Genomic DNA, 16,541 nt, shown 5'->3' on the forward strand with positions numbered 1-16,541 from the left:
TGGTGTCATGGTCTGAATATCCACCTTATAGCTATGAATACCAAGAGGCATGGCTCTTACATATGCAACAACTTGCTGCTCATGCCCTTAGCATGCTTCCTTAGCCTCCCTCCTGCACTTCATTAGCAGTATGGATGACTATTAACAAATACACCACTCACCTCACTTGCAGCTCCTACCCACAAGAACTTATAAAAGGATAGAAATTTTCTCTAGCAGTACCCTCCAACTTTTTTTTTTTTTTCCCATGCTGAAAACAAGACATGAATATAAGTGTGTGTGTACATGATAATTCAGAGCCAGGTAATTAGGATACTTGGCACAGGAGATACTAAGGCTTAAGTCCTTTCCAGCTCTCTGTGATATAATTTTTCTTGATTTCCAAAAGCAGATCACTCATTCTCAGGCAAACCGAAAACTTGAACTTGTATGTTATCCATCTCAGGCCAGGATGCTAGCCAATGAACTTTTATTCCCAAGAAAATAGTCTATTCAGCTGAAATGATGCCCAGAAAGGATACAGAAAATATGTCAACAAGAGTGGGAATACTGCACAGATGCAGAGCCACTAGCTCAGCACGTCGACAAGAAAGAGGCTGAAACAAAGGATGTGTGGTATGAACCAGAACTCAACGTAGTGAACACCATATTCTGTGTCTGACAGGTGGCCACAGCAGGATGGTAATGAAAATGTTGGCAAGGAAAGCCCATATCCCTCATACAAATTGAGCACAAGCGTACTTGCACCCTGTTTGTCTGAGAGAGAGACATAGCACCACTCAGTATTTGATGTGGCTGGCATTGCTGATGCATATTGAGACTCATAATTGGCTTTTCTGGTGCTGTCACCAGTACAAATTTTACATTCTTCTTTGATGTATGAGTTTCAGCTGCATCTTTGGGTCTTTAACGTTCTGTTGTTTCTGGACTGCATTTCATTTCACTCTTCTTTGCTACCTACATCAACAGGTTAAAGCCATAGCTAAACCCCATACACAATATGCTTTCACCATAGCATTTCCAATTAACTTTCTTCAGAATGACTACTGACACACGTTAGTTTCTAGCTATTAGTTACACTCATTAAAATCAAGAATAAATTAATATGCAGTCAACAAAATTAACATTTTGGAATTACTCTGTCATAACAGTGAAAAGATGTTTTAAGCTGTATCCCCCTTGCAACTGAAGAGTTTCCAGACTTTTGTTCAGAAGGCAAAGGAAGAGTCCAAAAGAATATATCTGTGCTGTTGCTATGCTGATAGTTTTTTAACTCAAAGCAGAAGATAAAGCTCATTAATTTTTCTATGCTAATCTTGAATCCAAATCTTGTATACTGTGTATTTAGTAGAACAGATGCTGCCTTTCTAGCACTAAAAAAGCAACTAGTTAGAAAGGGCTGGATTCTTATGCTCTTACTCATGAAGGTATAATTTGCTCAGCAGTGTTGTTAATTTCAACAGTACTACTCCTTGATTAAGACATGATTCAACATGAGTGAGGTTATTTTAAAGATACATTGTGAATTCTAACTGTAAAGAGTTTTTTAAAGGTAAACCAGCTTATTTAGAGATATTTCTTCTTCGCTTTTCAATAATACCACAGTATGTGATTTACAGTGCATTCAAAACTACAGGGTGATTTTAAAAGTATTCTACTAATACTTTTATAAAACAAGAAAGCAAAAGTACATTTCCTCCAGGAATCCAAAGTATTTGATATTTTTCTTACCCACAGAAACTTAATTTCACTATATGGAGTAGTGCAATAAAATAGTCACATATCTTATTAATGCAAACAAATGAAACTGCCTTTTTAGAGCATGAACACCATGGTTTAAGTAGGTGGTAGACAGTTCAAGAGGAAGAAAAGAAATGTAATACTGGTTCAATTACAGTCAGTCATGAGAAGTTAAACAATAACTTTTTGTATTCATAAAATATCAAAAAGAAAAATGTTAGAACAAAAAACAGCTTTAGGCAAGATTTTGTTATGTAGGAACAAGACCTTCCTAGTCTCTATGTAAGATTTGGTGCTGCAGCCGATGTTCCTTACTCACGTGAACAAAAAATTTTGAGATAAAAATCCTCTTGCAAAAGGAGAATAATCAGAATTTGCACTCATGCCTAATACCTGTTCTCTGACAGTAAATATAAACAGCAAAACTGCCTCTACCCCGAATTACATTTTAAGAGCAGATGCAGAATTAGAAACCCACAAGCTTTCAATGTCAAGCAAGACTCTTCATTTGCTTATTTATTTATTTCTTGTTGGTGTCGTCATCACCTGTCTCGATCCCCCTGCCAGCCCCCCCCCCCGAAATTTTACATTTTTGAAGCAAGTGCAGCTTCATTGCTCTTAACCACTCTGGCAAATGCAAAAAGTTCTTCTGTACTTGAGGTATAATTATTTGCCTGTCATTATGATGTATGAGTTTCGATCCCAGCTAAATGGAACAGTTGAATCAGGAAGCCACAGCAGCCTTACCTGCACCAATCACACGCTCAATTTTAATACAAGAGGCATCTAGCTCCTTGGCGAATTGATGGACAGCTCTATTTGGGTCCTCGTAGGTTTCAGGGTCAATGTAGGTTTTGGTGCCTGGAAATTTAACTGTAATGATGTAAGAAAGCATGACTGTGATGAAGCAAAGGCACTTATTGTGCAGTCAGCCCAGGAATTTCATTATGCAGAGTGCTCCTTGGAAGAGTGAACCTGCTTCCACACTGCCTGAATCACAGCCGCTCCGAGAGGCAACTTCAGTTTTAAGCATGCTGACACAAGTACACAACCCCATCTCTAAAAATGACTAACATTAGCATCTCCATCTCCACCTTGAAGTGAAAGAGGTAATAAATATTAAACACCTCAACGGAATAAAATGCAAGGGTTGAGTGTGAGCCAAAAAAAAAAAAAAAAAACCCAAACAAAAAAAAACAAAGCAAAAAAACCCAAACCAGAATTAGTATAAAAACAGCAGAGGAGGTGAAACTTTCTTTTCTGTGTAAGGACAGCTTATCCCCTCTTCCTAGGTTGTGTAAACAGCATTTCTTTATGTTACCTCAGTCGTCTAATGAGATTTGAAAGGCTCTTCCCTTTACTTCAATTTGCTTAATCTACTGAATATAATATTACTTGCAGACTGTGGCAGCATTCAAGCTAAACTATTCACAGCAGTAACAATTTATATCCTTAGGTCTGTTTCTTGCACTAGAATATGAACATGGGTAACACTTATAGTAGACTTGTAAAGGCATAGGAAGGGGTAGTGGGCTCTGTGGCCCAATTATTCCCTCTTTCAAACACCTAAGCGAGTAATATACAGCAATTTGGTTTTTGCTCCCTCTTTCTCCAGCATAGCACTTAGGGCAACTCAAATACTGTAGCACCCCAGCCAGCAGGTAGTTTTTTTCCCTTAGTTTGATGCTGATGATCCAGGAAAATTATTTTTTGCTCTTCTGGTGAAAGTAGAACAACCTTGGGATTCTATTAATCAAGCTTTTTTTAATGAAATAAATTTGGCTCACAAGGATTACATTCCTGAGCTTTAATTAAATCAGTGAATTAAAACTCAGTATTAAAATGCAAGAATGTTCCTCTGATAATTGATATACTCATACACAGCAATAGGATCAGAAGTCAATACATAAACTAAATAATTTATGGTTGCTTTTTAACCTTTTAAATAGTAAAAAAATATTTTAAAATTGAAAACATATTGAAAAATATCTAAGTAATCATGTGTATTTTTGTTTCAGATGGTATTAGTGACCAAAAATACCATAAATCACCATAAGGTAGAGAAAGCTAGATAATTTTTTTTGAGAAATCTAATGAATCTGCATCCATAGAAATTGAACTGTTGCCCAGATGTTATTATCTGCATATTAATTATGCATTTAAATAGATGTTCTTTCAATTGTATCGATAATGTTAGAGTTTTTAAAAATAATAAATAGCTTTTTCTTATAACCAAAAGATTGTTAGATGGAATTGGAGGAAAAAGGTAAGTTAACTCCCTATAACAGTGCTTTCAGACAGGGAGATAGAGAAGGAGCTATCCTCTTGTGTTTGTGATAAGGGGCCTAGATTGGATGTAACCTTGTGAATCTCAAGTGGGCCTCTGGTGGTTCTTTATTCAGGCTGTCATAAAGCATTTTGACAGGCCAAGGCTATTCTGGCATACCAACATGAAATAATGCTGGCCTGAATTTGAAGACATTGTTAGAAGAAACTGGTAGGAGGAAACCAAATATAAATCTGAATTGCTTGACTAAACTCCTCCATTGTACTTCTATCTTGAAGTTTAGCACTTCAGGTCACAGAGAGTTGAAGAGGACTGAAATGAAATATATGATAGTCAATTAAATACAGTGATATAAAGTCTGTTTTTAAAAAATTGGTTAAAAATTGGTAAATTTTGGTGTTAATTAAGTGTTTGGTTTAAGTTAGATTTTTGAAAATCCTGTAGCTCGGCACAGAATAAAGTTGTCTAGGTATTAAGGAGAAAGAAGAACACCAAAGTGGTGTTCCCTGCTTTATGACTAAGCTGGTGCACCACAGCAATAGGTTCTGTCTCATTCTGTACATGGTTATCAAATACAATCAAATGTTAAATCTTTAATCTATAGATCATGAAAAAACAGCTGGGCAAAAAGTGACTTATATTTGGTGTTATGATTTACAAAAAGACTGTGCATGATAACTGTTCAGACCGATTTGCTGGGTAGCCAGATTTCTTGAAACTAAACTGAAGGAAATGAACACTTCTAAAGTCTATTTCTGGATCAAATATTATTAAGTAGCAGCTTTCATATTAATTCATTTACACTTTCACTGAATCAAAAAAATGCCACTGATAATGGAGACGAGAAAAGGAATTATTTAGTTAGCATATTCCTTTTGTTTATATACTGACATACAAGAATACATAATTGATCTTTTCCTTCAAGGACATAATGGGGATGTTAAAAAGTGAAAGCAGTAGCTGTTCTGAAAAGAATTGAGAAGATTATAATACATCTAACAGAGGCAAATTTCAAATCCATCACTCCTCAAATGGTGACATTTAAGTAAGAGATTTTTGATGAATTCTTAACAATCATCTGTACTGCAAAGTGCATGATAAATAATTCTTATTCCATTATTAGTTTCCACCTTTCTTGTGGAGGTTATGAACTGATTGACTAAAGATGCATTTATGTCACTCCTTGGTTTAGTACGCACTGGTCTCCTCTCCCAGGTAAAAAGCAATAGAACAAGAGGAAATAGCCCCAGGTTGTACCAGGGGAGATTTATAATGGATATTAGGAAAAATGTCTTCACTGAAAGGGTTGTCAAGCATTGAAACAGGCTGTCCAGGGAAGTGATTGAGCTACCATCCCTGAAGGTATTTAAAAGAATTTTATAGGTGGCACTTAGGGACATGATTTTGTGGTGGAGTTGACAGTGCAAGGCTAAGGATTTGGCTTGGTGATCTCAAAGGTCTTCTCCAACCAAAACAATTCTATGATTCTATTATTTAGGAAGCAACACATCCAAACTCAGGGAGTGTGAACAAATTTTAGCTGATCTGATTTTTCAGGGCAGGAAGGTGAAAAAAAAACCTTGATGTGATTTTGAGTGGAGCTTTCACTAGAACTACTTGTTTAAAGAAGTGTGCATTGAGAAGATGCTACAAATTTGTGACTGCTGGCTACTTCATTCCCAGAGTTACATAAATTATGATGATTTTAATATATATAAAATAAACCATATTGTTTTTTGAAAAAATATAAGAATGTTGGATTTAAGATATAGCTGCAAATATTCCTAGAATATAAAGGCTACATACAAAATTGTGTAACTAAATGGCAAGTCCTGCTGATGTGAGTTACCAAGTATGGGAGAGGTCTGAAAACTCAAGCATTGTCCAGTATCAGAAATTGCATTCAATTTCATTTAAGTATGCATTTCTGCAATTTTTGGATGCTTAAAATAATTTTGCATTGTAGTTTTGCTATAATTCCTGAGTGAATAAGTGATTCTAAAAAAATTAAAATATTTTTAATTTCTCTTGTCAAAATTATGTTACAACTGAAATGGGAATGGATTAAAATAAGAAAGCTTTTAAAAAAATATTTTCATAAAACTGAAACTATTGTTGCATAAGCTTTCCTCTCCCCTTCAATTTCACTTGCCACTAAATGAAGAAAGATAGGTTTTATTTAATTTTACCAGGATTTTAGTATACGTTCAGAAGGGAGCTGTGATTTTAGGGACAGGCTCTAGGTTCTGTTCTTCACTAGGCAAGTGATTCTAAACAGAGAAATGCAATGAAGTAGCTGACCTTCCTTTTCATATTGAATATTCTATTTTTGAGGATGTTATGTTTTGGAAATATTGATGGTACAGTATTCAGAATATTCACAGTATTCACAGTAGCAGAAGACAGCTTCTGAGCAGAAGAGTTTTGTTGCTAGGGTGATGCAGTGACGCATGCCTTCCTAATCTGGTTTGCCTGAGGTAAAGATCATATAGTCACTTGGCCAAAGGTCCCTCAAATACTGCACCTCAGAGGGTTCATTAGGAAGGTGTGAAGCATGTATTCAAAGCAACCAAATAAAAACAATCATAATGAAAACAACAGTATATCATACATGTGTGTGGAAATAAAACCATCCATGTGAGCAATGTAAACTTTAAATTGCATTCCTTATGTGTAGGTCAAAAATTTTTTGTAGATTGCAAGTGGAAAGGTAAACACTGAAAAAGTATAAATTTCTTATGGCTTTGCCTTATATGAAGTGGGCTTATTTTAGTATTGTCTACACTAATGCAGCTAGGAAATTTTAGAAGAGGGAAAAAAATAAAGCAAAACACTTACAATGAAAATAAAGTTCTTCATCCCCTTCTTGATCAGCTTTGCTATAGCCACAATGCCTGAAAAAAAGACACCAGTTTTACTGGTAAATCATGACACTGCCTCACATCTGAAGTCCTGAAAATACCAGCTTCACAGGCTGTGGTTTTCAGGCACTGAACACCTAACTCCTGTAGACCCTTTGAAAGTTCCAGCTATAATTCTCCTGACAGCAGAGTTTTAAATAAATCATGAGCAGATCCAATCAAAAGGGTTTTTTTATCAAATACCAGTTGGGACAGGTCCTAAAGAGAAAATTCTAGTTCTGCTGAAAAGTTTCCACAGATAAAACAGAGGATTAAAGAACTTGAAAGTAGAACACAGTTTTACATGAAAGTATTCTTAAACTTACTGCTGTGCCTCTCTTTCTTGTAAAGTCATTTAAAGACTGATCAGATAAAGTGTCAGACTTCTCCACGTGAGAAAACTGAACAGAAAGAGGGACTTTGAGGACTACAGGTAAAGAACCTGCTAGGGGTTTCTTTTACAGCACATTTACATAGGACAAAAGGAACATCTTGATTTTTGTGTCTTGCCAAAGCAGGAGACCAAACTATATAATTGATAAAGACATTTAAATGAAAATTGTCCTCAATAAAAATGACTTCCATTTCAGTTTTGAAAATTACCATCCCAAGTTAGACTATGCCACAGGAGTTCACAAGAATAGGGTTAGATGTGCTTATGCCTAGGCAAGGTGCAATACCTTCGACCAATGATGAATCCAAACACCATGAAGACCAGAATGATGGTTCCTGCCACAGCAACCACAGCTATGATAATAACAGGATTCTGTTCACTGGAAACAGCCGTAGCTGAAAACAGAGCACAACCAGAGATTAGATTAATAATATTTCTTACAAAGCCAGTTAAAAAATTACATAAACCTTCATGAATTGCAGACTGTTTATCTTTCAATATAAGATGATAAAGCTAGTCTAAAGAAGGGCCTCCATCAGAAATTCATCAAAATGCTGAATGAGGTCATGCTTGCCTACAGGGTATAAAAAGGAGCTGTGCTGGAATCAGCATGGTTAACGTGGTACAGCCATTAGCCAAAAGCCAGTGTTGGCCACTTCCACTCCCTCCTATGGCTGCACTTCCTTCTGGTTTGCTCAGTGGTTGACTCTTTGCCAAAAGGGAAGACCTGGGTATTCCTGAAAGAAAGGACAGTACGAGAAGAATCCCTGAAGAGAGTGCTCCTAGCCTCTCCCCCTAGAACTGGTTGATATAGTGTTTTAACTGTAACAATGTTTGAGATGAAACACTATCTATTAGCACAAATTTCCTAGTTAGCATATTTCCATATCTTACTGCTATTAATCATTGTGAATTGCTATTATTACATATAATTTGTTTCTGTTAGCAACAAAAAGGTGCTTCCAGTTATACAAAATGGAATTTCCCATGCTTCAGAGAATTTACATGCTAAAATATCCACACGTTATTGCTCTTTTTATTCAGATATGACAATGCTATTAATATATGCAAATGTATTCACATCACATTAATGTACACCGAGGGTGTAAATATTTAGCCTGAGAAACCTCAAGGTTTGTTAAATACATTGCTTGACCGACATCTAATGAGAGTGGCTCTATACTCGGTTGCATTAAATGAGTACAGCTCTATGCAACTCTCTGGTTTGTAACAGTGAGGATCCAGCCCAAGAGACTGAGAATAAAGGAAGAGACATCAGGCAGTACTGCTGAGCAAGGGACTGTGAAAATGTGAGTCATCTGGAAGCAGCAAAGAGATAAAAGAGGAAAAAAAAAAAAAAAAGAAAACCCAACTGATAGCTGATTAACTAAATTGTAGATGCTATGTTAATGTGTTTGGCTTGACTGCAGGTAGTGGTAACTTATCAGCAATGTCTACATGAAGATTTTATGAATTCCACAGAATCAGGTTCCAGTTGCAGACTTCAGAGGTTCCCATAGAAACAAACAACAGCAAATTTCATTGCTCTGTCTTGGGAGAAGTAAGCCAATCACCATGATTTATTTTTCAGTGACCTGTACCAGTTAGTTCCCCCCAAAATAACAAATCTCTTGCTATTCTACACAGATATGGAATAACATGTATTGAGGAGAAATGTTCTTTCCTCTCCCTCAAGTTTAATTTCCTGAAGAAACTGTCATTTTTCTATGTTGTACCTAATTCAGGAAAGGAAGATCTCATTATTTGTATTGGTCTTTGAAAAGAACAACTGCTTATTTGTCAGTAGCTATAACTTTCTGCTATACCCAAGTCAGAAGGATTCTACTGCAGGCCAGCATATATCACATCTGTGTAACTTTTAGGAAATCAGTGCCCACTATCTCATGGCCACACCAATCTAACAGAGTTTGCAAAAATACCCATCCCAGCCTGACACCTAATCTAGCAGCCAAGTTAAGTGCACATAGGTTGACACATGTGAGCATGTTGCTCTGTATGACTGCCTCACAGATTTTGGGTACTGCCACATTCTGGAAGCAGGTTGAAGATGTTCTCTGTGCTGCTTCCCCTTCTGTTTGATGAAGTCAGTCAGGGTAAGGGTGAATGAGAATGTAGCTTCTGGAATGATTGCTGTGGTGTGGGAGAAGCAGAATGATTTTGGGGTGCTGATCAGGGGATTTCATGGTTCCCTATCACTGGCGCTACTGCAGTGGTGATGGCAGGGAAGCTGTGAAAAGGGCTTGGAAGTCTGCCCTCTTCTCTGATTAAGCTGTGTTCAGAGTCAGAGGGTGAGACAGGGACCTGGTAGTTGGGCAATCAGCTACAGGTGATAACTAATCCAGTGCTATGATATTTGCATATTTGCACATGAATGATGCTTAATTTAAACCACTTAAAATTGTCTTTTAAGGATATAGCTGAAGGGGTGGGGGAATGGCTGTCTGAACACTGGATCATTTAAAACAGGAGATCAGCAGTAAAAGCTTTGCTGCTCCTTCAGTGACATTTTCTCATGCAAGCAACCTGAAATGTATGATTTGTAGAAAAGAATTCCTGATGAGGTTCATTATGAAAGTTATACTGGTAACTTGGTTTCATGTAGGTCAGATACTACTTTCTTAAATATTACTCTTTGTGCCTTATAAAATTTTGTGGTAGTGTCATTTCAGACATAAGGAATAAATTTTACATCTGCTTATTACTTAATGCGTCCTTGATTTAAATCTATTCATGGCAAAAGGGAAAATTGGTCTTCATGCTAGGTTGTGCTGAATCCTTTTACTTTAACACTGAGAACTCTAACTCATGGGAGACTGCTTCAGCTACAAAAACCACACGATCATCTCTTGATCCACTGGCTACAAGTAGTTTAATATAATTTTAAATACTTCAGTGAAACAAAAGATAAAATTACTACTTAAGGGATATGCTATGGACCTATATTTTCTTCCTGAGGGCCTTGTGTCTCTAAAAATGAGCAATGATTTCAATGAAAAAGTACTTTGCTCTGTGGGAAACACAGTGTAGAATAGAAATATGCTATTTTTCTATAAAGATTTTTTTCTTCATAAATTTGAAACTTTAGCAGAAATATGTATGCAATGCCCAACATATACAATATGTGCAAATACAGGTATAAACTACACATATTTTACATATCATATTATATTAAAATAAGGGATAAAGTTCCTCAAATACTGAAAAGTAGTCATGCAGTTTCTATCACAGTTTATAAGTTGGAGCACAATACAAAGCCCATTACAAGCTGTCAGCTCCATCTAAGAATGACTTAAAGGAGGATCCAGGACATTATATGCCTGTCAGTCTTACTTTAGTCCCTGAGAAAGTTATGGTATGAATCCTCCTGGGCCTGTCACAAGTCCTGTGAAGCACATGATTGGGAAAAGTCAGCACAGATTCACCAAGGGCAAATTGTGCTTTGCAAGCCTGATAGCCTTCTACAACAAAGTAACCTGCTCAGTTGATGTGGGAACAGTGGGTATTGTCTACCTGAACTTCTCCAAGGCTTTCAGCATGGTTCCCCACAGCCTACTGCTAGAGAAACTGATTTTTAACAATGTAGAAAAATGGTCCATGTCCTGGGTGGGGAAATAGCTGACAGCCCCACTCACAGAGTGGTGGCAAATAGCTCCTTTTCAAACTGTCAACCTGTCACAGGTGGGGTACCACAGGCATTGATTTCGGGCCCAGAGCTCTTTGATATCTTCAGAAGTGATCTGGATGATGGCACCCAGTGCACCCTGATAGTCTGACATGTTAAAAAGCTGCATTCAGAAATCTGTTGGAGTCTTGAGAAGGCAATGCCCCTTAACTTGTAGCATAACATTGGTTTACTGCTCATCTGTACACCTGCACAGTACTTTATTTGAGGCATATTTCCTATAAACGAGAGTGCAGGTCCTCCTTTAAAATGTTAGCAAAGGACTACTTTGATTAGCCTGCAAGTTCTGATAAAAGTATATTTAAAATATGAGAACAAATAGTTTTGTATAAAAAAATTCTGGAATAACTAAATGGAATTTACTACCTTTTTACCAATATGATAGTTATTTCTGAAAACCATATGCAGAAAATTGAGGATGTTTATCCTTAATGGGAATTAAATTCTATAATGTCAAGATATCTCTCAAAATAATGGAAAATAAGCCTCTTTAAAATTTTTCTTTAATAACAGCAGAGGACATTTTACATGGGATGTCAAAAAAAAAAAAAATTCTATCCTGTGACAAGAGAAAAATCTGCTGTGCATACTAGCCAAGTATGTCACTGGTTAGGATGCAATTTTTCATCACCTTGGTCAGAAAAATAGTACACGAGCATGGTCAGTGATGCATTTATTCCATGATTTCCTAATCTTTCAGATGTTCTCCAAACTCCAGTCAAGATTGTTTATCTCTAAAATGATCGTTGCTAATTTTAGTGTGTACCAGTATGGTTGCATTCAGTACATTAAAAATATTCAGGTAATTAAGGAAATGTTGGGGAAATATTTCAGTCTACTAATTTTAAACTACTGTGGACAATAAATCAGATAATTTGCAAAAAATTATGACAGATTTTGACAGACTTTTAATTTGTTTTCCAAAAATCTACTCAAAATAAGAAATTACTTCTGGCTGTACCTCAGATTCCCATTCTGCAAAATGTGTGTTCTGCTACTGACTCTTCCTAAAGCAGAACTCCATGGATGGAAAGCATTCTAGCAGACACAAAGGTAATGAAATTAGTAGTAACAGTTACTATGCCACTGTGATAATTGGTATTTCAATTACAGGTATTAGAAATGTGGTATTATTAAGTATTGACAGTTCTCATGTTCTATGTGGAACTGAGATGGTATCAAGACCTAATGGCTGTGTTTGAAGAATACCTACAAATTGTTCAGGTGACACTGGTCTGCAATTAATAAAATGCAATAGTGTGTGTCCACACCTTAGATATGCTGGATAAAGTGCAGAGAGCAGAGCTGGCATCTGTGCCTCTTGAGCCTGTAGGTTATGTGTACTTAGATCCAAATCTGGCTGACCTGCTGTCAGGCATGTCGACCTGAAGCAAATGACCCAAAAGAGAGTAACCTAATTTGGATCTGCAAAAGAGCTGTGAAGCTGCCAGGGATGTAGGCAGTGAATGGGTTCACTGCTGCCAGGTCTCAGTGATGGAAAAGTTTCATTCGGAAGACTCAAAATGTGGAAAATTTTCTCTAAGCATGCGTGCACATACCTACCTGATTTGTGGGTAAAAAAGTTGTGTGATTTTTAGACAAATAAGGGCACATGATAATTTTCAGCATCAAGGAAAGTGAAAGCTCTCCCAGAATGCTTTCCCCTGCTGAGATGTAACAGCCAGGGTCTGACGTGTACTGTACAGAGTTTGTACTTCAGCTTTATGCTTTCCATTAAGAGGGTTTTGGAGTGTTTTTTTTTTCTTTATAGAGCTTACAACTTACTACATGAGCTTTAAAAAAACTGGTATTTTGAGACTTCTGTTTCTTTATTAAACCAAGTAGAAACTTGCCAATGAACTCGAAAGGCAGGAAGGTTGGACTTGCAGCTCAAACAAGACACAAATACATATAAAAAACCCTACAAGGGTTCAGGAAATAAAATAGGGGAAAAATGACCTGCAGGTGCCTTTTTGGGCTGAAAACTCCTCTTCTTTCCTCTACCTAGTTACAGAGGAATGTAGTGCAGTTATTTATTACTACACATTTCTTTTGTTGGGGACAAGAAATATATATTGGAGTGGAAATTTTTTTCTTTATGTTAAAATGGTCAGAAGAGAAGAACCTGATATGTTAAAAATCTGGCTAATATCAAGAGTGTAAATTTTAGTTCCATGGTGAACCAGCAAATTGAAGCTACTCTTTCAAAACACAATGCAAAAGATCTATCTTTGCACGGAATGTTTTTTCTGGTTTATTAATATTGTCTATGACACTTTCCTTTCTTGCTTTACTTACTGATTCTCGTGAAAGTGTTACATTCATATAAATCTGATTGTTTACCTGTGGCTTCTTCTAGTGTAGCAACATCGAGCCTGGGGCTGTAATTTCCATAACCAGCAGCAGTAAAAGCACGGATCTGGAAAACATACACTGTTCCTGGCTTTAGGTTATTAATAGAAGCTGAAGTGGATTTCGTTTTCACTGTTGAATAGGTCCTTTCCCTTTGATCCTGGAAACAATAAGACAAAAGATTAAATGACATTTACAGGTCAAATTTTATCATGGTTGCACATCAGCAACTGACAGCCAGCCAGGGTAGCTTATTTCAATTTGTTGAATACTTTTTTTTCCCAACATAAAAAATAAACATACTCTGTGGAATATTACCAAACACTGTCAGTGCAATGAGGAGCTCTAAGTGTAACATAAAATTCAAATGGGATGCTCATGTTTTTACTCATAAAACATAAAGACAGAAAATTATTGCTTCTTGGCTCTGATTACATTTTGTGCAATTTTGATGAGAAAATGGCTTGACCACAGCTTTCCAGAGGGATCATTGGGGTCTAAAAAGTTCAAGGACAAGGAAATCTGTTCTTTCGGAGTCAGAATGTTTTCTCTTGCTATCTTCCAATACTTTTTAAAGAATACAGTACTGCCAGTGTATAACTGGCCATATTGTGCCCCTAAATCTATGGTCCTGAACGCAGTTTTAACTTTTTTTTTTTTTCTTTTTAAATGTCTTTCTTTCTTTTTTGTTTGTTTTTTGGTTTTTTTTCCTGCCTTCTACTCTTTTCTCAGGTTTTGAATCTATGGCATGAAGAAAGCAGCTCAGCATGACACCACCCAAATTGGAAGCTGTAAGATTACAAACCCGATGAGTAATAACTCACTTTCAAATACTACAAGAGCTGTATCACAGATCATTACAGTATTCAAAAAGCTCTACTTATTAATCACATTTACTGATCCAGATTATCTTTCAGCACAGATATGTGCAGCCCTGTTGATTTTCAGTGGCAGATACAACCCTGATTTGAAGGGCAGAAGAGATGAATTAACCACCCGTCTGAATGCACCACATGACTAGAGAAGCATGAGCCATGCAAGGCAGTGCTAATGAAATGGATACAGAGGGAAGGAATAAATCTGTAACTCATTTCAATAGCACTTTGCCAGCTAAAAATGATGAAGAACTTTTCCCTTTGGAGTTGGTAAAGAAGAAAAGGCTTTTTCTGAAGTAGAGGGTTAAGACAACATATATGATTTCTTTTCTGAGATTCAGTAATGGCTTCTTCTGGGTCTTGTCCAGTATGTCATTTGAGCAGTCCCTCAAGCTCAGTTAGCAACAATTTTTCATAATTTCTCCAAGAGGTCTTAAGTAATCTGTAAGTGAGGAACATGGTGGAATCTATGTTGGTATGTGAGAAAAAAACCATGAATGCTTGAGAGATGAGAAACAAGTATAAGGAAACTGTAAACAGTCAGTTTCGGGACCAAAAGCCACACTGGAATTTCAGAGTTTGGGTTTTGATGCATAAATGAGGCTTATCTGAATTGCCAACACTTCTTGCATTCAAAATAAATAAATTACAAAGAAATAAAAAGAACTTGCACTAGAAATCTCACAGGACAGACTTACTTGGGAGATTTCAGGCAGTTTCCATTCCATCTATAGCCAGAAGTGAGAGGTGAAAAAACCACTTAACAGAATATTTCAGAACCACAAAAATGTATGATTTAATTTGCTTGTAAAAGGAGCTGAAAGTTCAGATATATTTTTTTAAGCTAATGGAAAAAAAACTTAAACTGCCCCTCTCATTCTGAGAAAGAAGCTTATGAAGTATTTTTCAAGCTGAACTAAAAGTATTTTAGAAGGAAGGCATAGGTTTAAGTATTTTTGTGTTGAGGATGTCTGACAAAATTAAAGATAAATAGTTCAATTTATCTGGAGCTGTTTGTAAAATTAGCTGCTGCTTCTTTTGTACTAATTTACCTGCAATAAGTAATAAGTGGTACAAAAGAAGTTTAACATCATCAGTTCTTGTCTTTGCACACATATGAAACTGGCAATGAGATCCTGCTGCTGATGCGAAGTAACATGAATATTCAGAGAAAATAATAAATGCTTCATTCTAAAAGTTAGCATTTTATGAAAGTACAGTATCTTGAGCATTTTTCTTTCATTTTTCACTACCTATTTAAATTATTTATTTAACCATGGGACTTTAGAAATTACTCTGCATATTAAAAAATCCATGTTATGTTTTTTTTTAGTTCATTTTGGGGGTGGGGTGGGGGTATGCGTGTGTATGTGTGTAGAACAGTTTAGCCTTTGGCAAATACATAGATTTTTTTAAATGCATGGAGTTTATATGTGTGTGTGCACACATGCATGTTTGAGTAGCAAAAATTACCTGCTAAATTTAGTAGAATTGTTTTGCTGTTTGTATATCTGTTAAACTTCGTTATGAGTCATTAAAGCTAACACTTTAAACTGGAAGTCAGCATCAACAAATAAACATTTTATTCCCCTTCCAAATCATATAAAGATCTTTTGATAAGTATACTCCTATACTTCAGCACTCAAAATTAGATGTGACATTTGGTATTAAATCCAGCCTGGTCTGAATTTACCCAGTTCTATGTTAACCCAGTATGCTAACATAGATCTAGAGGTACTGCTACCTTTTTTGCAGAGATGAAATGACTTCACAAGTGATCACAAAGGAGCTCCTTTGTTAATTTCTTTGCATTTTAATTAGTTCTTTTTTCATCTCCTGAATATTTTATAAATATCAGAAATAAAGCTACATGCTATAGTAAATCTCCCAGGGAATCTGGAGAAGCCAGAATTAGTCTGGGTCCCTTGGCAAACATGTAGCTGTACAACCTGCCTTCACTCCGCTTTTATCTGGCTCACGGTTGCATGTGGCCCTACTTATATGCTTGTCAGAAATTTTTTATTCTGGAGTACTTCAAAGTTATCATGAATGAAGTCCTAGACACTGAAATGAATGGCAAAACTCCGACTGACATCAATAAGATTGCAATTTCACTCTACCAGAAACAGAGATTGCTTCATTCTACTATTGAAAAGCAGCCCTCAATTCATTATTGTATTGAGAGAACAAGTGAAAAATAAATCTCACAATGCTGGGACATTTTAAAAGGACAAATAAAGAATGTTTATCAGCTGAAACTGTAGAAAGTGCTTTGGAAGTTTTCAGACAT

General features: G+C 36.3%; 1 protein-coding gene across 4 annotated transcripts in view; it reads right to left on the reverse strand.

Moving 5' to 3' along the window:
- Positions 1-16,541, reverse strand: part of EPHA7 (EPH receptor A7) — a 161,315-nt gene that overhangs the window by 24,720 nt on the left and 120,054 nt on the right. For 2 of the 4 annotated variants that reach the window (XM_030446779.1, XM_008506228.2), the window contains exons 7-10: positions 13,368-13,536; positions 7,608-7,716; positions 6,866-6,921; positions 2,488-2,613 (exon numbers count right to left, since the gene is read on the reverse strand). In XM_030446779.1, coding sequence (XP_030302639.1) covers positions 2,488-2,613; positions 6,866-6,921; positions 7,608-7,716; positions 13,368-13,536 — 460 coding nt within the window. Of the gene's footprint in view, positions 1-2,487; positions 2,614-6,865; positions 6,922-7,607; positions 7,717-13,343; positions 13,537-16,541 lie in introns of all 4 variants that reach the window. The other 2 variants (XM_008506227.2, XM_008506226.2) reach the window with 2 other exon arrangements.

Source organism: Calypte anna, chromosome 3 (genome assembly GCF_003957555.1).
Source record: "Calypte anna isolate BGI_N300 chromosome 3, bCalAnn1_v1.p, whole genome shotgun sequence".
Classification (NCBI taxonomy): Eukaryota; Metazoa; Chordata; class Aves; order Apodiformes; family Trochilidae; genus Calypte; species Calypte anna.